The 24291-nt window shown below is 39.4% G+C and overlaps 1 protein-coding gene across 14 annotated transcripts in view; it reads left to right on the top strand.

The window, feature by feature from the left end:
- Nucleotides 1-22471, top strand: part of tacc2 (transforming, acidic coiled-coil containing protein 2) — a 79564-nt gene extending 57093 nt beyond the window's left edge. For 7 of the 14 annotated variants that reach the window (XM_047352039.1, XM_047352029.1, XM_047352033.1 and 4 more), the window contains 17 exons: nt 408-1818; nt 1943-1978; nt 4287-4344; nt 4431-4638; nt 5015-5064; nt 7811-7920; nt 9282-9435; nt 10532-10687; nt 11005-11097; nt 14456-14605; nt 14699-14775; nt 15895-15938; nt 17180-17188; nt 17780-17940; nt 19210-19316; nt 19546-19666; nt 20729-22471. In XM_047352039.1, coding sequence (XP_047207995.1) covers nt 408-1818; nt 1943-1978; nt 4287-4344; nt 4431-4638; nt 5015-5064; nt 7811-7920; nt 9282-9435; nt 10532-10687; nt 11005-11097; nt 14456-14605; nt 14699-14775; nt 15895-15938; nt 17180-17188; nt 17780-17940; nt 19210-19316; nt 19546-19666; nt 20729-20794 — 3011 coding nt within the window. In that variant the 3' untranslated portion in view covers nt 20795-22471. Of the gene's footprint in view, nt 1-407; nt 1819-1942; nt 1979-4286; nt 4345-4430; nt 4639-5014; nt 5065-7810; nt 7921-9281; nt 9436-10531; nt 10688-11004; nt 11098-12679; nt 14606-14698; nt 14776-15894; nt 15939-17179; nt 17189-17779; nt 17941-19209; nt 19317-19545; nt 19667-20728 lie in introns of those variants that run through there. The other 7 variants (XM_047352032.1, XM_047352037.1, XM_047352035.1 and 4 more) reach the window with 7 other exon arrangements.
- Nucleotides 22472-24291: the final 1820 nt, after the last annotated feature.

Raw genomic sequence — 24291 nt, 5'->3', positions numbered from 1 at the left:
GGTTAATTGCTCTAGATTTTATGTTGGGGTATTAGGTTGAAAACATATAGAACTCACTAATCAATTTTTTATTTGTAAAAAAAAATCAAAAGCATGCATAATTTCCTTTGGCTTTAAAATTGAGCAGTTGTCTTGGTCTGTTACACAAAATCTTAACAAAACACTGAAATCTGTAGCTGAAATGTCGCAAAATGTGGAAAAGGGGTGTGATGCTTTTTCTAGGCATTTTAACTGAACATGCTTTCTTCATCTAGGCATCTAACCCAAGTACCAAAATTTACTGAAATGATCCAAGTTTCTCTTTAGTGAAATGATCCCAGTTTCTCTGTTTGAAGGTTACTTGAAGTCTTTTGCTCTGGCGGAGTCATATTTCAGCTGTGGAATAATCTTATTTCAATGTTTTGCAGGGTTGAACGACTCAGAAGGGGATCTTACTTCCGACTTCACTGCACCTTCTCGCTCCCCATCCATAGTCTTTGATGAGAACAAACCCATTGCTGCAAGCGGGACATACAACTTCGACTTTTTCGCTGCAGAGCCGACGAGTCACACTCTGACTCGCTCTCTCAGCCTACAGGGAGGAGAGCTTGACAGTCCTGGTCTGCCAGAAGAATTGGCGTCAGAAGCTTTCCGTCAACATTCTGAATCCTTCAGTGTAGGTACCGAGAACACTCAAGGGAAACTCCGCAGACCCAAGAAAGTCAGCCCCAGTTCAGTAAAGAAGAAGCCCCTCCTCAGACAAAACTCCAACCCGGACAGCTCAAAGCCAGCCTCATCTAGCAGCACCCCAGAAATTACAAAACGGGCAAAGCCTCGGACTGCTAGCCCTCTTCTGACTCAGGAGGAGTCAGAAGTTGGCTCTGCAACCCCAAGCCCTGGAGGCACTCTCAGAAGAGCCAGGAGGAGCCGTGTTGAAACTCCGCCTCCTCTCCTAGAGGAAACCAATCAGACCTGTCAAGAGGAGAGCAAAGGTGTCCCAGTGTTACCCTTGTGCCAGGAGGAAGCCCCTCCTGCAGAGAGCATAACAGACAAAGACAACTCTCCAATCCCACCTAGTGCCTCATACAAATGGGATCCAGACAACTTTGAGAACATCAACCCCTTTAACACTGGTGGTAGTAAAATTGCCAGTTCTCCTGTTCTGGGTCGTAAGGGTCCTGTTTGTGGCCTTGCATCCAGTCCTCCTCCGAGTCCCACTATCCCAGCAGCAAAACAACATCACCATACTGCCGCCGCCCCACTGGAAGAGCTGACCACTAATCCAGAGGAGCAACCCATTTTACCCAAGCGTCAGCCAATAAGACTCGAGTTTGACTACTCTGAGGAAAGCTGCGAGGCATCACAGCAGGCCTCTCCTCTGCCTAAGAAAGTTGGCAAGAAGCCTCCTGCCAAGATGCTGTCGAGGAAACCAAAGCTGGGGCTGAAAAAAGCAACTCCACCACAGGTGGAGCAGCTGGACACCAACCCCTCTGCAACCCACAACAGAACGGATGAAATCCCTATTCCTAAAGTGTCGTACAACATTGAACCCGACAAGTGGGATGACCCAAATTTCAATCCATTTTCCACAAAGAAAAGTATCTCCAACTCCCCCAAATTATCCAGGCCCTCCTATACCTTTGACCCAAACAACACTGATGAGTCCACAATCCCTTTTAAATCCTCCAACAAAATGGCCTGCTCTCCTCCCACAATGTCTCCCTCCTTCGAAATGTCATCCAATGACTATGATAACGAAAATGACAATGACAACATTGGGGAACTGGAGGACCAAAACCAGAACAAGCCAGCTAAGAAGAAGAAAACTCCCTTAAAATCGTAAGTTTACATTGTCTTCTTAAAGGCTGGTGGAAGAGTGCACACTCCTAGTTTTTGTTTGTTATGCCAGTGTCCTGTGTCTGTCTCTCTGTCACCTGTGTTTGTGTATTCTCATGTATCACAGGAAGTCCAGGGGTGTGTCTTCTCTTTGTTGTCTGTTGTAAGTAGAGGGACAACACAGCCATCCTCCCTTTCCGACCCTAAATTCCATGTGACTCCTTGTAAAAACGCAACATGTTGTTCACCGTCCTATTAACAGAGACATCATCATCCTTTGGACCTACTATCAAACTAATGCATTTGAACTTTAAGTTAAACCAAGTCAAAAAGGAGGAACATGTTTTCAGTTCTGTTTGAAAAGCCTTTATTTATACAGATATGTGAAGACCTGTGGTAGAATAATCGGAATGAACAATTTATAAAAATCCAACCTTTAATTATAAAGGGTGGCAAGTTTGTGTACGTCTGTTTAGCACAAATTCACCTGGAGTTCGAATAATACAGTGTTGCAATATTTGGCGCTAAAGCACTTCCTTATATTCTGATCAAGTCAAATAAAATATGTAGACACACAAAAAAGTTTTAAATAAAAAAAATTAATCTGTGATCTCTGAAGTCAGCAAACAAATATATTCATATATTTAAAATTTTAATCTTGTTTGTATTGCAACTCTGCTTTAGTTCTTCTAGTTCCCCTTTTCCACTGGCTTGATTCAGCCCGGATCTGCTCCACTTTGCAAGCGTTTTCATTACTGTTTTTTCCGTACCAGTACCTAGGTTTTTGGTCCCTGCTCCTGAGCAGGTACGATCAGGGCTGAGTAGGGACTACATGTCACGTGAACAGACTGCTGTTCACTGATTGGCCATGGGACCAGGAGAAATGAGAAGGTTTTCTTAGAGGTAGTATAGGGAAAGGTTAATAAAATTCAAGAGTGACTACAATAATATTAAGGACCACAATGGCTGGAGCGGTTTAAGCCAAAATTTAATTCCACTATTTCAAATTATAGACCACGACTTAAGGCTGAAAGAAAAGAAAAAGGACACATCCGCTTCCACTCAGGCAGGGCGCTGTATTTAATAACATCCTAAACCAGCTGATCACGCATAAAATCAGGTGTTCAGATGCACAATCATTTCCCCCAAAACACACTAAATAATATTACCAGGAAACGGCGTCTTTGGTTCAGAAATTCATTGATGGTCCTTAAGCGAACCAGATTCTGCAGGAGGAGGGAGCAGGCAGAGCGGAGCTGCCCGTAATCGGACTGCCTTCATCGGATCAAATGGGACGAAGACCCCGGTGAATCCGCAGGGCACAAATATCCAATATCCGACCTAAAACTAACTTTACCGCCACCAGAAGTCCACGATTTTGTGCTTTTAAAGTATGTGTCCTCATTATTGCCATGGCTGAGACAAAAACTCTCTTATAAAGCCCAAAATTGTAACTTCTTCAGGCAACCTTTGGAGCTTTACCAGTCCAGATGGCAGCGTCTCTCCTCTCTGCCTTATCTGCCACACCCCCCCTCACATCATAACCTCTGCGCCTTATTTTAAGTTCTGGTTGGGCTGTGGTCCAGATAATTATCCCAGTTGGACATATAAGATATATAAATATTTAAGACATTCTTGAACATACAGTAGTACAAACATTATTTTGTTATGCATTTATTTTCTATTTATTTATTTGTTTTTTTGCATTTCACGCAGCTTACTTTAATCTAACCGTTTCACACAGTAGTTAATAGCAGCACAGCAAACTACACTGACGGCTGGAGACGGGGCTTCAGTGGAAACACAACAGGTACCGTTCCGAGTTGAGCGGAGCCGCACTGCCTAAAAAGAGCCAGTGGAAAAGGGACATAAGTGTCCTGTAGGATATATTTAAATCAGGTGCAGACTCTTAATAAATAAGTCTAGCAGTGACAAATGCTTGTATTAGAGCAGAGAAAGACTCTTATTGTTTTTGTCAATAAAAATGCTGATCTGGTACAGAATATATATTTTTTTTCTGTTCCAGTCATGAAATACTAAAGATTTTCCCCCCTAAAAGTCTCTTGATGATGTTAATAATAATAGTTTTATTTAATCAGAAATCCTTAGATTTTGATACTTGTTTTTTCATATTGTAAAAAAAATTAATAAATACAAATATGCCTTTACCAGCTAACGTGCATTAACATTTGTCACTAACCACTCAGCTATGTTAAAAGGTATATATTCTGTAGGAGCTTTTTAATATTTTAAGTTATTATTCATGTTAATTATTCATCTTGTGTAAAATGTAACACAGTGAGTATTATTTCTCATGCAGTAATGCTTCCCATCCAGATTCAGGAAAAATTTCAACAATATACAATATTAAATGTCAGACCATGGATGCTGGTTCTAACAATGAGTTGTCCTCTAAGGGTCCTGGAAAATCTTGCATCCTAATAATTATGTTTATTGTTTTTATTTTCCAGTAATACTTTCAGAGTCAAGAGATCGCCAAAGAAATCCCCATTGTCTGACTTATCCCAGGTGTGTATAATTTGCTCTTTTTTTTGGTGCTGTCTCAAGTCTCTTCTAACTTTAGACAGTCTTACTCCACTGTTTTTTTCTTGCAGGATCCAACGTCTGCAGATGAATCTTCATCCCTCCATCAACAGGATGATCACGCCACAGACGAGGAGAAGCTGGCCTCCTCCACCGGTCATAAGTGGGCGACCCGCCATGATATGGACCAGGATTTGAACACTGACCACCAAGACTTCCCTCAGCCCTGCGACCTTACGTCTTTCGTAAATGAGAACAGTCTCCCTCAGGAGAATCCAGGTTCGCCATGACTTTTTGTCACCTCCAGGCATTTGTGTTCGTGCAACATCAAAGGATACCCCTCTCATACAGCTATTCAGTGAAATTCAAAGCTTTGTTTGGATAAGTGCTCATGTAAAGCAGTCAGTTACTTTATCCATTCATAGAGCAGTGTATTGACTTTTCTACTATTAGTAAAAAAAACAAAAGGGCTGTCCCAGTTCTCTACTGCCCTATGACTGCCAGAAGGCCCACCTCTTCCCAGAGGCTGTCTGGCTCAACCCATCTGGGTCGTAGATGAAACGGAGAGCTCAGCCTCTGATCCCATCTGACCAGACCTACACACAGTTCTTATATTCTGTCTAACGGTTGTTTTTTTTCTCTTGGTCTGTCTCAGTCCAGGACTATGAAATTGAGTACATGGAGAAGATTGGCTCTTCCTCCCCAGTAAGTATTTGTTTGACATATTCACATATGTTTTCTGAATTTATGTAATGCAGTCTGTTCTCAGGTTTTATTCATACTGATGTTTTTGTAGATGTTGATTAAAGAAGCACCACTCAAGATTTTGTGGTAGATTTCTGATTTTTGTAAAGCTTTGAGCTGCTGATACAGATTTCAGGAAACATACAGATATATTCAATAAATTAGAATATGCTTTCCAATGAGGCACATTTGTTACAGTTAAAGGACCTTTTAAAAATAACAACCTTTAAGCAGGTATTAAACATATTTTTCATTAGGTTCATATTGCTGTATTAAAAACTGTCTTTATTGGTCTCTAGTAATATAATCTTCTTATTTTAAATGTTGTGTTTTATTAGCTGAAAGGCAGAAAATCATTATAATAAACATAAATAAAGGCTTGAAAACATCAGCCTGTGTGTTATTAATCTATATAATGTGTTTCACTTAGTGAATTTGACATAAATTAACTTTTTAATAATATTCTAATTTATTGAATATGGCTGTAGATTTTCCCTTTAAAAATTATAATATAGAAGATATAAGAACAGCATATTTTGCTGAATTTTGCTGATTTGTCAGTAATGATTTTTATTAGGAGCAGAAGCAATGTGACACCAGGGTTTTTACTTATCTAAAACAAAGAAGTTATGATTGCTGAGATTTTTATCTGTCTTTAGCATCTTATATTAGCAATTTAGCATAGTTAGTGACACAAAAACAGCAGCTTCATCTGTATTCCCCACAGAATTTAGGTTCTTATCTCTTCTTATGTTTCCAAAAGGCTACTCACATTTCCAAATCTCTGTACCATGACAGACAGAGGCTGGAAGCTCAGAAGTAGAGCTGCACGATATGTTGAATCGCATTTGTCAGTTGCAATTTTCGCAAACATAAAGGACTGCTTGCACCCAATGTTTGGTAGTTTGTTATATTTTAAGTGACATGCATTCACACTCTGCATACCAATCATAATTCCCATACCTAATGGATTTTAAGTTATTGAGATCCTAATGAATACAGAGAATTGTAGGAATATTGTGTAACAGTAAAAAGAAGAGTCAGGAAAATGTGGGGTAAAAATAGAAATGTTGGTAATCATAATTAGTTTACTCATTACAATTTTCAACAATAGTGTTGCCATACATATTTTTCTAATACTGTGCAACTTTACACAAAAAAAAGAAAATAATGTATGTTCTCCATTCAACCTTCTTGTTATCTGCTGAAAGTACAGGTGCTAGTCATAAAATTAGAATATCTTGAAAAAAAATGATTTATTTCAGTAATTCCATTAAAAAAGTGAAAGTTGTATATTGTATTCATTCATTATGCACAGACTGATATATTTCAGATGTTTATTTCTTTTAAGTTTGATGATTATAACTGACAACTAATGAAAACCCTAAATTCATTATCTCAGAAAATTAGAATATTGTGAAAAGGTTCAATATTGAAGACACCTGATGCCACACTCTAATCAAATTAACTCAAAACACCTGCAAAGGCCTTTAAATGGTCTCTCAGTCTAGGCAAGGCACAAAAGGTCATTGCTTAAGAGGCTGGCTGTTCAAAGAGCTCTGTGTCCAAGCACATTAATAGAGAGGTGAAGGGAAGGAAAAGATGTGGTAGAAAAAAAGTGGCAACCGCACCCTGGAGAGGATTGTGAAACAAAACATGTGGGGGATTTATTGAGAAAGAGTGGACTGCAGCTGGAGTCAGTGCTTCAAGAACCACCATGCCCAGTATGCAAGACATGGGTTTCAGCTGTCGCATTCCTTGTGTCAAGCCACTCTGGAACAAGAGACGGCATCAGAAGCGTCTTGCCTGGGCTAAAGACAAAAAGGACTGGGCTGCTGCTGAGTGGTCCAAAGTTATGTTCTCTGATGGAAGTAAATTTAGTATTTCCTTTGGAAAACAAGGTCCAACAGTCTGGAGGAAGAGAGGAGAGGCACAGAATCCACGTTGCTTGAGGTCCTGTGTAAAGTTTCTGCTGTCAGTGATGGTTTGGCGTGCCATGTCATCTGGTAGTGTTGGTCCACTGTGTTTTCTGATCGACTCCATGCCACGCTGCATTGCTGCAGTAATCAAGGCAAAAGGGGCCCAGACTAAGTATTGAGTGCTGTACATGCCCATACTTTTCATGTTCATACTTTTCAGTTTGCCATCATTTCTAAAAATCCTTTTTCTTGTATTAGTCTTAAGTGATATTCTAATTTTCTGAGAAACTAAATTTGTTTTCATTAGTTGTCAGTTATAATCATCAAAATTAAAGGAAATACACATTTGAAATATATCAGTCTGTGTGTAATGAATGAATGTAATATATAAGTTTCACTTTTTGAATGGAATTACTGAAACAAATACATTTTTTCATGATATTCTAATTTTATGACCAGCACCTGTATTGCTCTCTCTCTCTTTCTCGTAGCCTGAATGAGTCTGTGCTTCCTTTGAATTAATTTTTACACACCTTACTGATACTAAAAAGGATACCTTTTGAGTCTTCTTCAATCAGCAACAACCTCACCAAAGAGTGTTGTGACCATGTCATGGTAGGTCTTAGGTATAGTGCGTTGGTGGATCACAAAAAGAACAGGTATTTGAATCTGATGGGCCGGTCAGGCCTGGTTAAGCTAAAAATTGTTAGATTAGTCACCACTTATTGTATTTCTAATGATAATCAGTTATTTCAGTTGCAGCATTTTTTGTTTATTGTATCTTGCAGCCATTGTCTATCAAAAAGCCATCTCTGTACTTGAACTTGGACTCAGTATCTGACAACTTAACCAAAACTACATGTGGACATGGATCTGAGCCCAGCTCCCCCTGCACTGGGTAATGTATACATAACATTGCATACGTGTACATTGCAACATGACTAGGTATGCATCGTTTCTTTACAGCATTGGACAAAAAATGTCACGCCTATTAATTAAACTTGAACACTTTCATGATCTTTTGTGTACATTTGCAAAATGGTTTATTCTTATGGTTGTATATCCAGGGTTGGCACGACTGGTAAAGCTTTGTAAAAAAAAAAAAAAAAAACCCCATTGAAATAAATGTATCTTTATTGCGATAGGTACCATTTTACATAAACACACACCTTTCTTTCCCTAAATTTGAGCAAGTTATTAACTGGGAAATAATTCCAAGTTAAGAAACTGGTTGCATAATTATTGCAATATTTCCTGCGATACCTCCCAAACAACCACTTGGATTGTAGGTAACATCTAATAGTTATGACTTGGTGAGCCCAAGATGCCACTTGTGGCTGCAGTTCCTTTTACCTCTCTCACCACTCTCCTCGCTGAACATGGTGGCAAGTTGAACATGGCCCCTCCTCCAGCCCTGTTCCTCACAGTTCCAGTTGTTACACATTTTTTATTTATGGGGCAAGCTAAGGTGAGCAGCTGTTGTCTTGTTGCCGTTTTGGGACTTGTGAAGATCCACACATCTTTAATAAAATGGCATGTTTTTTTGTATTCTAAACATATAGGAAGTCATGAACTACTGACTAAACGTTAATTGACACTGATCACTTTAAAAAGTAAAGTATAACTAAACATAGTGTATTTCTGCAGTTGCACTTATTTTATAGGCATTTTGTGGGGGGTGCCATTGAATCTTTTCAACACAGAATAAATGTACTGAAACCAAAGGCTGAGGTTGTCTGATATATATTAAATATGAGATTATGTTGCTGTAATAAAATATAGATTTATTTTAAGGCATTTTAAATGTCTTCACCAGGAGATACCAAAACCTGTGGAGATATATTGAAATTACAAGTTGAATATGTCAGAAAGTTTTAATCATATTCTGTTTGGTCAGTCATCACATATTCAATTAAAATGACAAAGTAACAAAAAGTATTTATATGGCAAGATTTTATTTTGTTTCAGTGAAGATTTTCATTATTAAAATATGGTTTGATCAACCAATTTCAGTCAATTAGTCACATGCAGAAGAAATCATATAAAATCTCATGTAATTGTGTGAATTTTGTTATCCACTGTTTAGTTTGCTAATGCTTTTTGTGGAAGCCTCAGCAATCTGGATGGTGTTATGAATGCATTTTAGCTGGTTAGCCACAGTATTCGTTATGACTTCCATCAATCATATACAGCATGTCTCATGCCCCCTCTGTCACTTTTACACAGACCTCAGATTGTTGTTGTTCTCTTTCTGCGCAGGAGTTTTGAGGAAATGGAAGCCCAGATATCTGCGGGCATGAAGACGCCAGTGTTGAGCACGCGGCCTGGTCCTGAAGGATCTGCTGGGGACAAGGGCAGGAAGAGAGAGAGTGAAGTGCTCAGCCGAACACAGAGCATAGAGAGGGAAGAGCAGGTAAGACAAGAGCTTTTTGTAAACACGTCAGCTGGCATTGTTCACATTTGTTTTAAAGAATAAACTGACTTTCATTTATCTGTCAACTCATCGACATGTATGGGGATTACAGGTGTACCTCAGTGGATTAGAATGTCATTAAGAGGCAAATGCTTTTCCTTGACTTACATTAAAAAGTAAACCTTAGAAAGGAGGCTAAGCCACAAAAGGGGTGTAAAGACCCTGGATGTTTACAGAGTGCTATATATGCAAGCATATTCAGAAAAAGTCAAGGATATGGGCTACAACTGTTACATTCTTTCTGTTAAGCAACTCTGGAAGCTGAGATTTAAGTAAGCGTCATACCTGGGCTAAGTGAAAAAAGGACTGGAATGCTGCTCAATGCTCCAAAGTCTTCTTTTCAGATAAAAGTAGATTTTTGTTTCATCTGCCTTGGATTTATTTGATACCCCGATCAAGTGTTGGGTATATACTGTATAAACATTGGCATACTTATTAATAGGCCGACATCTCTGTTTTTGATTGGAGTTCACAAGGCTAGCGGCCATCCCTATGTCTTGTGTACTTGCTTCTGTCATACTTTTTCCTTCCACTAAACTTTCCATCAAAAATACTTGGATACAGCACTTTGTTAACAGTCAGGTTTTTATTAATTAGCTTTTGTGGCTTGCTTTAATTTTTCTGTATTAGGATAATTGTTTTTAATTGTTCTTTTGGAATTTTAAATTTGTTTCAGAAACTGAATTTCAGGTTTCATTAGATGTAAGCTACAATCATCAAAAGTTGAAGAAATAAAAAACAGATATAACAACTTCTAATTTATTTTCTAGTTTATTGACATGCACCTGTATGCCACTCTATTTGCTTATATTTTACATCATGTAGTACCATGATCAGAGGCTTTATCCCAGGAGACAATTCAGAGTGATTCTCCAAAAGCCAACTTCATCCCACACTTTTTTTCCCAACTTTGGTTCAGAAAATCCCGATGCTGCCACTCAAAACACTCAGCGCTTGCTTTGCTGTGCTGTCCCATCCCATCTCCTCCCCTCCCTCCTCCCCACCCCTCTGCCCACTCCTCCTGGTGCCCCTGTAGCCCTCTAGCCAGGGCCCCGTGGAGGCCCCTGCTCCAGCCCAAGCCCAGGCCATGCCTCTGTTATTAGACAGGCTGTCTGAGTGTGAGCATCCCCTGCAGTACCTGGAACCTGACCTGGCTGAGACCAACCCAACTGCATTCGCCCAAAAACTACAGGTGTGTCCCTCCCCCCCCCCCCTCCCCTTGATGAACCTGGAAGATCCTGGTTCTGGTGAGAAAATGTGACTGTGTGTGTTTTTGTTTCCACATCGTTCCCATTATGTCAACGTATTTCATCCCTATCATCTTTTTATGTTTCCTCCTTCCCTTACTTGCAGTTTTTGGCTTGCTGCGTGAAGTAGATTAATAATTGGTAAAATGCAGATGGCAGCAAATGTGTGCACTCAATTCAAGTCTCTGTATGTTTCCCTTTGCTCTCTTCAACCCTCCTCCCTTACCTCCCTGGTATTTGGCCCCCCCTGTGTGCGGCCAAGGAGGAGCTGGTGCTTGCTGCCTTGAGGCTAGAGGCTCTGCAAGTAGCCCAAAGCATCTCCCAGTGCCCCTCCCTCTCCACAGTAACCCCCCAGGTACTGCGCTGAGTCAGCCTGCACCTGCTGTATTCAGTGTGTGTGGGTGAACGTGTTTGATGCAGAAAACAGGCATTTTGAATGGGTGATTAGGGAAAAGCAGGTGTAGGTAAAGTAGGTTATTGTAGACTGTAGTGTTTGCATGGTTGTGTCTCGGCTTGCCGATCCGTCCCTTCGGCATGGCCGCTGTGCTGCAGTATCCACAATCCTGATGTCCCCTGCGCTGCCATACATGATATCGCTAACGGTGCTTAATGCGTCCTGCTCCCAACCTGACTGGCAACAAGCTTCTCCAGGTTAATCCACAATCCAGTGCCTTCTTAGCCCCTTGCGTTGTTTTTGCCTGTTTCCTGGTCATGATAGGCTTACATCAGCATAAATGTGACTGGGGATGTAACATGATAACCTAAAAACTGCAGCTGCAGATTTACAAGGCTGCAACTCTCCCTGGTGTATTTGATAATCTTCTGCTTCAAATCTCCAGTCACATTTTAAGTTTTCAGTTTTCCTTTTTCTTTTCCCAAACTAACAGCAGAAATGCAACACACAGAATTACAGCACATTGCCAAAATGTTCATACCTGCTCGAATGTATTACATTTTGACATGTTATAACTGCAAACTCGAATTTGGTTTATTGGGATTTTATGGGACCAACAAAAAGTAGTGCAGAACTGTGAAGTGGATTGACAATTCTACATGGTTTTCAAAGTTTATGAGAGAAAACCAACTTGTGCTGCAATTGCAGCTGCAGGTCTTTTGAGGGGTCTGTCTCTGCCAGCTAAAACGTGAACCTCTTTCCCAGTCTCAAGTCTTTTGCAGCATCTAACAGGGTTTCTTCCAGTATTGCTTTGTATTTAGCTCCAACTAGTTTCCCATTAACTCTGATCCCTGCCCCTGTTGATAAAAGCATCTCCACAGCATGATGCAGCCACCATCATGTTTTAGTGTGGATGGTGTGTTAAGGGTTATGTGCAATGTTAGTCTTCAACCATGCAGTCTTTTCTAGACTAACTGCAAACGGACCTCTTTAGGCTTGCCTTTAACAATGGCTTTATTTTTGCCACTCTTACATATTTGTGGATTTCTCAACAAATATTTGTCTTGTAGACAAATTCTCCCACCTGAGCGGTGGATCTCTGCAGCTCCCCCAGTGTTACCATGGGGCTCTTGGCTGCTTCTCTGATTAATTCTCTTGTCTGGCCCTTCAGTTTAGGTGGATTACTGTGTATTTGTGACTTCATAATGCAAGTCGGTGCCAGATTTTGTTTAGGTGTGTCAGAGTAAAGGGGACTAAATTAACTTTTACTTTTAGAGCCATGTATCATTTCCCTTCCATTTCACAATTATGCACTACTTTGTGCCCCTTCACATGAAATCCCAATGAATGATATTAGTGTTTGTAATGCAAAGGTTCAGGTGGTATGAATACTTTTTATAAGGCATCATATCTTATAAAAATATGTATCAAGTAGATGTCAGAATTCTATTTAGTTGGAAGTCCCCAAAAGAGTCAGAGTAGGGCAGCTGCTTCCCAATCTTGTCCCTCCAAGACTTATGTTTTTGCTCCACACATTTCACAGTCTCGACTCAAGAAACCCAGCTCACGGCAGTGGAATATCAACGGTTCACCCTTACTTAAAGTAAGAGTAACATGACACTCCTGTGATCTGCTCCTACCCACCTAGAGTGCAGTCCAAGTATTTGGGCAAGACCATGTTTTCTTTTACTGTTTCACTGGCCCTTTCCACAGCACAGTGGATTTAAAGATATGATTTTTGTCTTTATAGTTTGATTTAATGATCTTTAATATATATTTTCCTTTTGATTTGAAAATCTATATTTAAATGGCCCAGTGCATTTAGGGTGTTTGCCCAGTTTGGCTTCTAGGTAAAGCTTGAAATCAGGACCTTGCCTTCTCAGTTCTGAACTAGAGAGCTTTAACCCCAATCTGGTCCAAATACATACAGACTGCACAGCAGACTCGAGCCCGAGTAGATCATAGACTTGCTACATTTAGACAGAATTTTCTGAAGGTTCTTGATCAGAGATTTTGTGCATGATTTCTGATCACTGATTTTGTAAAGTTCTCACCAGCCACTAATGCCAGATTTCTCAAGCAACAGGAAATAAACTATAAAAAACCCTTTTCTACTTTCTGGTAGAAAGTGTCAACTGAAAATAGCTAACTTTGTCTTCCTCTGTCATTAAGAACTTTGAAACCAATGAGTTGTTATTAGCTAAACCTGATAGCACTTTGAATCAGATTTTTACTTTCTGGCTGATTGCTGATCAGACCAGTCCAGCATTGGATCATCTCTGATATCCCTTAAAGTGAATGTTTTACTTGCTTTTATTTCTACAGTCTCTCTGATTTCCATCTAGAACTGGGTTATTTGTTGTCTCATGTTCCGTTCAGAAGTATTACAACTCATGTCCTCAGTTTTGGCCCCATTTTAAAATCTGCCCTAAAACTGATCAGTTATATGATTAAAGTTTTTGCAGTTTATTTGATGAGTGATGTTAGATTAAGTAGCTCAATCTAAATAAAGCTTTGAGCCAAAAGAACTAGAAGCCATACCATCACAGGACCACAAGTTTGTACTTTTTACCTTATTTAATTAGACGGTTTGGTGCGTGAGCCAGACACAACACTTAGCTACATTCCTGGGTATTAGTAGATCTCCTTGTTCTCTTCAAGCCCCCACCATTTTATTAAATCCTCCTTTAATCCAGCTCTTCCAAAGATGACTAAATCATTTTCTTGCTGTGCAAAAGTTTAGGGGTGAAATACTTATACTGGAAAAAGCTTTTTATTTGAAGAACTTTGAGGTATTTATGCTGTCAGCCCTATAGATATAAACACATCTATGAAAAGGACTCTGTGAGGTAAAACCAGTTTATGGCAGTGTACCATTTCATGACCAAGCACTAACAGTAATGCCCCTGCTGCCCAGTCCACTTCCCTTATTGTCCATCTCTTGTTTATCATCTGTTGCTGCCCTCCTTCCTTCTTGTCTTGCTTCTGCAAGCAGGAGGCGCTCATGATCACCCAGCTGGGGCCAGCATCAGCCAATTACTTTGTAATTACTGTGGCAATGAGCGCTGTTTCATCCAATCATGTAGTGGCCGACTGAGTCTTCAGAAACATCACCAGCTTGCAGGATTGACGAGCTGAGTTTTGCTGTGGGGAACAGTTTTATATAGTTCCATGCTGCCTTAAGGTTTTGGTTCAGGGATTGTGTTGGGCATGTGCGTTTGAGCCCCCTAATAAGGGTGTCTTTCCTGTTGCCCTGTGTGGTTTGTAACTCGCCATGTTTCCGTTCCTCTCCCTGCTCTCCTTTGCTTCCTGGAAACAGCACCGGGAAATGTTGTCTGCTGTGGAGTGCTCCATACCAAAGAGCTCTCTCTACGCCAAGACGACCACCGGCGGCAGCAGCTACGTCGAAGGCGAGAGTCCTCATCTGCCAAGAGACCTGGACCAGTCGTTGGACATCGCGCGAGAGGAGGTCACTTCAATTTCTTTTTATTCTATGAGTGGTAAAAGTTGTGTTAATTAACATCTAGAACTTTATTTAACAGTCTTTGCTCCTCTTTCATAGATCGTGTCAAAGGAGAAAGAAGTACTGGAGTGGCAGAGGAAGTATGAGGATAGTCGACAGGAAGTGGTGGAGATGAGGTGGGAAGAAACCTTGAGTTGTGATCAATTCCATAACATTTACAGAAATGTAGTCATATTTCACATAAATTAAACTGTGCTGGGATGCTTAGCATTATAATCTTTTGAACCTTTTAACTGATTTATCTGAAACTGTCAAACAAGAACAGATTTACGCCCAGTGTAGTGCACCAGTTAAAGAAGGTTAAATAAGTGTGACAATCAGCAGAGAGGACAGATTGGACTCATGTGTTTTATTGAGGTTTTAGACAGAGAACAGAGAATGAATAAATCGTGTTGCTTTAGATTATATACAACAGCTCTAAACTGACTCATAGATAACCGTCAGCACACATCTTTAGGTTCAGACACAGGAAACTGGATATAAGCAGTACTGAAGCTGTTTGACGTTCAGCAGGTGGTGAGTGTTAGTGCAGCAGGGCCATTTTGCTTGGATAAGACAGAGCTTACCTACTTTAACTGATTGTGTTCTGGATAAGGAGGAGCTGAGAGACTAAGACGGAGGCAAGGCTAATCAATCCTCTTACCCCGTACAACCTGTTTTACCGGAACAAAGTCTAAAAGGGTCCAGTCATACGTAAAGAAACAATGCAAGCTATGTTTTCTTTGTAGTTTATTAAATATCATTTAGGTTGAACAGGATTTGCAAATCATTGTATTATGTTTTCATTTATGTTTTATATAATATCCCAATTCTTTTTAAATTGACCTTTGAGTGTGGCTGACATAAAATCACAGTCAGCAGATCAATAACAGGGAATGATAGTTGAGTTTTATCAGGGACTGCAATAATTACCATTATAAAATGCTTACATTTGATTGGACCAAGGCATCATAATTTCAAGACACTCCATCTTCTTGTTGATGTAACAAGTAAATATGCCTGGGAACACCATTTTGGACATTTGCACGGTATTAAACTTTAATTGAATAAACACTAAAAAAGACACTTTGACCATCATTTAGTGTGCCACTGCAATCAGACCCTGGATAGTGAAAAATGGCGTTTATTTAATTTTCAAATTTTTATTTCAATCCAGGCAGTTCTTTTCAACATTAATATTGCACACACTGATATTGTGCTGACAATAAATTTGTGATCATTTTTTTAACCTGTAGGAGGATTGTTGCAGAATATGAGAAGACTATTTCTCAGATGATTGGTGAGTTTTTCACCTCCTCACATGATTTCATCATTGATTTAAGTGCACATTAGTCATGCATAAATCAACAAAAGATCATCAAACACTTTCATTCATTCATTTTGCACTTCATTACATTATTGAAGTTTATATTTTTTGGTTCACTGCCTCTGATTTCAAAGGGTTTACTTTAGAAATGCACGGGTCAGAGTTTTCCAGTTTTTAGAAACTTTCACCTGCCAATACCAGTTTTAGCCAGTTCCAATGTCTCTTTAGGAACTATATTATAAGGAGATAAAACATTATTTATTCAAAGTAGGAGCTCAGATGACGTTACACTATGTGTGAGAGAGCAGTCGCTTTAAAACAGGGTTTTATCATTTTAAAATGAGGACAAAATAATAATGGAGTTGACATTTTAAGCTCTGTGTAGCATCATATATTAGTGTTAAGATGTGGTAGGCTAGTATTAGATAAACAAACATTTTTGTGTGTGATGCTTAGTGAATATAGCTCTTTATCTTAACTATGAGATTTCCACCGATATGTCCATATCCAGTATGTTCCATGACAGGTCGAACTGAAATGAAAGCTCAAAAAGATAGAACAGAGCATAATTACGCTACTCTGGTTAGCCTTCCTGTTACCTGGGGAGGTGCTGCTCGCTCACTCTAACTCAAAGACATGCTGTTAAAACTGTTTCCAGTAAAATAGCGTCTTCCACATTTTGCTCATTTTTAAACTGATATGAATAAAGATAACTAAGTCTTCCTCCTTCAGTAACAACTTCCACAACCAAGTGTTGTTACCTGGCTTTTTAACTTCCTATCAGCCAGTCATAGGTCAGGGTCTGTCAAGGTATAAATTGTCCTATTCCAGTGACAATCTAAATCTCTTTGCAACTCTAGTTTAGTTTTCTTAATCTTCTGCAGCAAGATAGATCCTGATGCCAGTGGTGGGTGTCTATGACAGCCTTGCTGGACTAATTAAATGTCACTATTTGCTCACTTTGCATTAGTCTTGCTCTTACCTACATCCTCTTTTGCCACCTTAAGACATTCCTGAAGATTTGGCTTGTGCTGCTGTCTGATTTAATGTCTTGCCCTTCTCAGATCACATTCACTAAAAGGCCAGAATCTCTCTGTTTGTGTCTAACGCTCGGCTCTCTCACATGTCTTGACCCTCCCGGCTTGACTTAACACACTCCCTTCTTTTCTGTTCTGCTCCCATCGTTGCCCCTTTCTATTTGATAACCCTGACAGGCATGCCAGGTGAGTAACGCAGAGCCGTACTTTGCTTGTTTGTGTCAGCTCGCGTCTCTTCATTCGTCCATCAGAGAGGGGAGCGGGTGTGCTCCTTTTTGTCATCTCATGTTGTGGCTTTTGTTTGTCCATTTGGTTGCATTTTCCCCTGTATGCTAAGACGTTAACCATTGTTATAGATAAAAAGAAAATAATCTGCCAAGTTGTTTGCTTTGATTACAATATTACATCAATCTGAGCAACATGAAAACACTGAAGGTCCTTAGAGGTGCATCAACACTGAACTAAAGGTGTTTGCTAAAGCCACTCAAGCAGCTTTACTTACTTAAGACAAGCAAGTGTTACTCTAAGCAAACTAAGCTACGAAGCTTTTCTAAAACATAGCTCTCCCTTTTTATTTCCTCATTGTGACATTTTGTTTGCATGCAATACAAACAATGATTTCCTGAAGTAGAAAAATCATTCTAACCTGAGAATCCACTCTGTTAAATCGTAAACAAGGTGTATGTTTCCATGTATGTTGTGGGAAACTGTTGCCCCTTCTGTGTCAGCATCTTTAGTGGATAGACGGATGATTTAGGAAATCTGTGTGTCCACCAGAGGATGATCAGAAGGAGAAGTCTCTGTCCCACCATACCATCCAGCAGCTGATCATAGAGAAGGACCAGGCATTGGCCGACCTTAACTCTGTGGAGAAGTCCCTTGCTGACCTCTTCCGTCGTTATGAGAAGATGAAAGATGTACTGGAGGGCTTCCGCAAGGTGCCACACAAAATGCTCAAAACTTGGCATATTTCTTTTAAGTAAAATGTTTTGTAAGTCACCTTATACAGCACCCTTCACAGTTATTAGTTGAAGACAGTTGAAAAGTCTCAAAATAGGTTCCTATTTTACTGCAGTAGTATAATCTCACCTGAAAACTTTAGAAAACTCCAGCTTTTGAGCACATTTATTCAGTGGAGAAAAGAAAAATCAATGTTAAGAAGGCTTTGTTTCTCAAAAATCACAGGCATCACCCTAGCTATTATTATTACTCAAGTTTACTAAAAGTCTCCTATAGCATTTTCCAAATTAGGGGCACACCTGTCCTTTCTTCTTTTCTGCTCACTTCATTGGGTTTCTGTAGGATTTAGGTCTGGGGACGAAGATTGACTTTGAAGAAGGTTGATTTTTCTGTCTAGTGAACTCTTCTGTGATGATTAGGCCACATGTTATGGAACAATGTCTTGCTAAAAGACCCAGTGACAGTCCATTTTCTGTTTCTGGCAGAGGTTAGACTTTTTCTTTTAGTAAATGCCCCGATAACTGAAAGTGTTCATGTTGCCATGCACTCTAAAAATTTAGCTCCTGAAGAGAAACAGGCCCGCAGCATCACAAATCTTCCACCTTACTTAAAAGGGGGCACAAAGCTGAATGCACGTCGGGAGTGCCGGGGTTCTTCTCGTCAAATTAAGCCTTTGACACACATCAGTTGCGTGGTGCTGAAGTTCTGCCAAAGACAGAACAGATTAGTGGACTTCATCTTCGGATATTTTCACTTGAAGCATTAGCACTTCTGAAAACATTTTAAAAGGATCGTTGGGCGCTGTGTCTAGACGACAGCCGTTGTGGGCCGTTTAATAATAAATAATATGGCTGTGTTTTTTGACTCATATTTAAGACTGCCGATGTGCGTTGCTTTTTAGTCTCATCTGACCAAAACATACATTTCCAGTTGAAATCTAAGTTGTATTTTGGCAAACTCTGTTTGTTATGAAGACTTGCTGACCCCAAGATGCCACTGGGAAATCTTTTCTCCCTCCATTAACAGCCTGCTTTCTGTGGGTGTTGGTGAAAAAAGCCTCATGCAGCCTTGTGGCCAGTGGTTAAAAGAAATGGGTCTATGTGTGCCCTATTTATTCATAGCCCAGTGAAACAAATGCATGGATTACCATTTAAAAGTTTTTACACACAGAAATATGCCTCAGTTGTATTACTTTTACTGGATAGTTGACAATAGTTTACAATTTAAATAAATCTCTCTTACTTTAGAATGAAGAAGTACTGAAGAAATGTGCTCAGGAGTACCTGTCCAGGGTCCGTAAGGAAGAGCAGCGATATCAGGCATTAAAGATCCACGCTGAGGAGAAACTAGACAAGTGAGTATTAACAAATTCTGATTACATTGTGTTTCTCCCCCACGAATGGCTAAACCATGATAAGCTATAAGTGTTCAAACAATAGAACCTACCTGAAATAGCTTTTTCTATAGATTAGTTATGTTTCTTATGTTTTTGAGATACATAAAATTCTGTCCTGACTTTTGCAGAATGATACTTATCCTTACATGATTACTGCAGGATAACTGTTTTCACTGTATATCTCCAGGGCCAATGCAGAGATAGCACAGGTCCGATCCAAGGCCAGGCAAGAGCAGGCTGCACACCAAGCCAGTCTGAGGAAGGAGCAGATGAAGGTGGACTCTTTGGAGCGAACTTTAGAGCAAAAGGTCAGCGATGGGATGTAAAAAAATACACAAATATGGAAGAAATACAGTGTGTTGCAAAAGAGTATTCTTACGCCTTGAATTTTTTCACATTTTATCATGTTACAACTACAAACCTCGACATACTTAATTAGGATTTTATGTTTGAATTTGCATAATAAAACATGATTTACATATTTTACCTAATAATGCAACCGAAATGTGTGATGTACATTTTGCAGTTCAGTGCTTTGAAGAACAGCATACAGGAATTTTTGTGCATTCTCATTTGCAGAAGAGCTCAAACTCAGTCACAATGGTGGAGAAGATCTTGAAATTAAATTTTCAGTTCATGCCACAAATTCTCAGTTGGATTTAGGGTTGGACTTTGACTGGGCTATTTCAACTCATTTATATGCTTTGATCTATCAGGTGTGTAGAACTCTAGACCTCAAGGGCCGGTGTCCTGCAACTTTTGGATGTGTCCCAAGTCCAACAGATCTGAATCAAATAACCCGATAACCTCTTCATGCACTCAAGTTCTACAGAGTCCTGGTAACGACCTAATTGTGTCATTCCGGAGACACATTTAAAGGTTGCAGGACGCCTGCCCTCAAGGACTAGAGTTTGACACCTGTGGTTCTATGTTTAGGGTCATTGTCCAGTTGGAAGGTAAATCTCCACCCAGTCTGATGTATTTTGTGGCTTTTTAACAGTCTAACTCTGAAATGCTTTCCTGTTTCTGCTGAAGAAAAGCATCCCAACATCATGATCTCGATGATATGTTCAGGGTGAAGATTTTTCACCGATTCAACTTTTAAAAAATGACCGGAACACCTTCTTCCACATGTTTGCCATTTTCCCCCTCAGCAGCTCCCCTATAGTTACCATGTTACCTTGGCTGCTTCTCTGATTACTGCTGTCTGGGCACAGCCTCAGTTTAGGTGGACAACCATGTTTTGATAGGTTTACAGTTGTTTCATACTCTTTCCAATTGTATAGAAAATTTCAAGGCATATGAACACTTTTGCAAGACACTATATTTACACAGCTCAGGTGACTTTATTTTTTAACGATGTTTTACAGAACAAGGAGATCGAGGAGTTGACAAAGATCTGTGACGAGCTGATCGCCAAAATGGGGAAGAGTTAGCAGCCGCACCACAAGCAAATCTCATAAGCAAATATTTGTATGAACAGTGGATCACTGTTGCAAGAAAAGTTGGACATTTAAGGCCAAAGAGGTCTTGGGGTTTCGTTTCCTACTGAGTCTCCACAAAAACAACCTCCTCTTATTACTCTGTACATTTTTGATGTGTCAGTGTATTGTACTGTATCAGGGGTCTGGTTTAAAATTTTAGAAACTATCATATCAGTGACGAGTGTTGCGTGTGTGACTGTGTGCATATGGTTGACAAAAACGTGCAAGGATTAATTGTGGGTTGAATTATGTGTTTATGATGTTGCCATGACAGCCACTGAGGGAGAAGACTGTTTACCTGCTCCTGTTAGTTCTCCTCTTGATGCAAGATTAAGGTAGATTTTGAAAAAAATTAGCCACAGATGTTTAGATTTATTTGTACTGTCTTGAAACGCTTAGAACACGACTCAAACCTTCACGATAGTCCTGCATGTAAGAGAGAAAGAAAACCTTGTAATGTTTATGTTTGTATATACTGTACTGTGGAAAATCCAAATACAGAACAAAAAAAACTGTCTGCATTTAGATATATTTACTCTATTATCCACACCCTGCTGCCCTCATGTAAGCATTTAAATATTTGTCATACGTGTCATAGCTTTTTTTGATGAAATTGTTGGACTTTGACATTTTTGTTCGGGGAACTTATTTTGATATGAAGCAACTTACTGTGATTGTGTTCAGTTGTGAGCAGGATCAATTTAAATTTTGAATGACGACGTCTGTGTCCTGCAGTGGTCATTTTTCACTGAGGAATAACTCCTCTTCACAGCTACTGTACAGCATCAGCTTACTAGTGCAATAAAAGATGGCAATACAGCTCAAGATTCACTCTGGCTTTCTCAATCTGTAACTCACCTCTGCTGAAATGTACAGGCTCCATGTTAGGTTGGGATTTTAGGAAAACGTAAAAAGATTTTATTTGACATCCATCCTGTCAGGGCTTGAGGGATCCTCAAACGCAGATGGCCTTACATTGATGATTTGTTAATACTTTTTGGACCTCTGCCTGTGCACCGGATAAAGATGTGTAAGACGAATTAAATAAAATTTATCTTTTACTCCAGAAGCACGATTTCACACATACAAAAGTTTAGAAATTTTTATTTATTTATTTATTCTGTGATAGAAAAAAGTACCACATAAGAAAATGTGCATAGCTATTGGTTCCCCTAAAATCCCTTTCGAATAAATCAGGCTAAATCTCTTCTTTGCTTTTTAAAGTTGATCAGAGTATCTAGGAATTTCTAATTAGTATTTCATGACTTTCTGTTTTGCTTGAGTTTTAAGACATGACCCACTCCCTGCTATGTTCAATGAGGACCCATATTTATTTTGCCACCACACACACTGGGCAAGATGCTAAGGCAAGTAAAAACAATCCCCAAAGCTCACTGATGGAGAACTGCTGCAAAGTTTGTCATTAAGTCTCTGTAACAACCGTTAGAGGCTTGGGAGCTATGCCAGAAAAAAGCCTTTTCTGTACTACCATCACAAACGTAAACATGTGGAAGTGGCTAAACTTTACTGAGACTTTAACTGGAACCTGATACTAAGATTGAGTTTTTCTGTAATAAACCCTCTGGGTGGTTTTAACATGAAATAAAGGATGACTGTGTGTAAAAGCGCCTCATGTCTACTGTTAAATCAATTAAAGATCTGTGGGCCTGTGAACAATGTTAGTGTGAATGAATATTATGAAATCTTTAAAAATGCAAGAATTATTTAAATAGAAATCTGGCGTTGTCTGCCAGAAAATCATAAATGAGTGTTTCCTGGGTCCTTTTGCAGGATCATTATTATCCTGCTGAAAGTCACAAGTTTTCTTTGTAAAGGTATAAAAAACAAAATCACAAATAAACATGAAAGACTGCTGCCCATCTTCCCAGAATTAAAAACAAATTTCCTAAAAAGGTCAGACTGGGCTATGTTAGCATGTTAAATGTTAAAACATTTTCAAATTGTTTTATTGTTGTACATTCAAGCCATCCATCGGCTATACCCGCTTATGCTTATGAAAGAAAAATCAAAACAAATCTCCATGTTTTTTCTCTTGATTGAAGTGAACTAAAATGTACAAAACAATGAATTCAAAACCAAAGTACGTACCCAACCATGTTTTTGTCTACCGTTACACCCCCAGTAAATATACATCTGTTTTTTCCTGTAGCCTGTGCTGCTGGCTTTAAATTCAATATTGGTTCATACTTTCCTACATGTATAAAAGTTAGTTGTGTCTAATTAGGCAGAGAATTTTCATATTTTACTGCTATTTGGTAAATGCTTTGAAATTAGGTCAAGGTTTTAGAGATGAAAAACGACAGTTACACAATGAAACCGACTACAAAAAGTATTTTGGTCCTTTAACAATACCTACAGTGACGTGTGTGCTTTGTATTCAAGCCATTTTACTTGGATAGACCTAAATAAAATGCAGTACAACCAGCTGTCTTCAGATTTCAACCATAAAGTAAAAATAGCCCACCTGTGTGTAACTTAATCTCAGTATAACTCCAGATATTCTGAGAAGACCTTAGAGGTTTGTTAGAGGCCATTAACAAACAGCATCATGAAGACCATCGAACACACCAGATAGGTCAGAAATAAAGCTGTGGAGAAGTTTAAAGCAGGGCTAGGGTTATAAAACACTATCTCCAGCCTTGAACATTTCACAGAGCACGAATAGATTCATCATCCTAAAATGGAAAAAATCTGACAGAACTGCAAACTTACCAAGATGGTCGTCCATCTAAACTGACAGGCCTGGAGCATTAATCACAGAAGCGGCTAAGAGGCTCAAGATAACTCTGCAGAAGCTGCAGAGATCCACAGCTCAGGTGAAAGAATCTCTTGACTGGACAACTATTAGCTGTGTACCACACAAATCTGACCTTTATGGAAATGTCACTAGAAGAAAGCCATTGTTGAATGAAAGCTATAGAAATTCCCGTTTGCAGTTTCCCATAAGTCATCAAAGATGGGAAGGAAGGTCTTCTGGTCAGATGAGACCAAAATATAATATTTGGCCTATGTGTAAAATACTATGTGAATAAATGACAATGGCAGAATCATATTGTGGGGATGAGTACCCAGAAAACTGGTCATAGTTATTGGGCAGATGGATGGAGCTGAAAACAGGGACATCCTGTCGGAAAACCTATTAGAGGAAAACCCCTGAGACTGGGGTGGAGGTTCACCTTAAATCATGAAAACCACCTGAACATACAGTCATCCTAAAAAGGATCCGATTAGATCAAAGCGTGTTCATGAGTTAGAATGGCCCAAAGTCCAGGCCTAAATTGCATTAATAATGTATCGTAACATGGGCAAAACTTTTTTGTCTCGACATTAACAAAGATAACTGAAGAATATTTTGACCTTTTTATGACCCGTGGTACCACAGCAGAGAAACAGGTTTAGTAACTTTACAACTAAAAATATTAGGTTTT

Source organism: Girardinichthys multiradiatus, chromosome 22, assembly GCF_021462225.1.
Source record: "Girardinichthys multiradiatus isolate DD_20200921_A chromosome 22, DD_fGirMul_XY1, whole genome shotgun sequence".
NCBI lineage: Eukaryota > Metazoa > Chordata > Actinopteri > Cyprinodontiformes > Goodeidae > Girardinichthys > Girardinichthys multiradiatus.
Note: the sequence above shows the minus strand (reverse complement) of the source record. Positions and strands in the feature narration are given on the sequence as shown.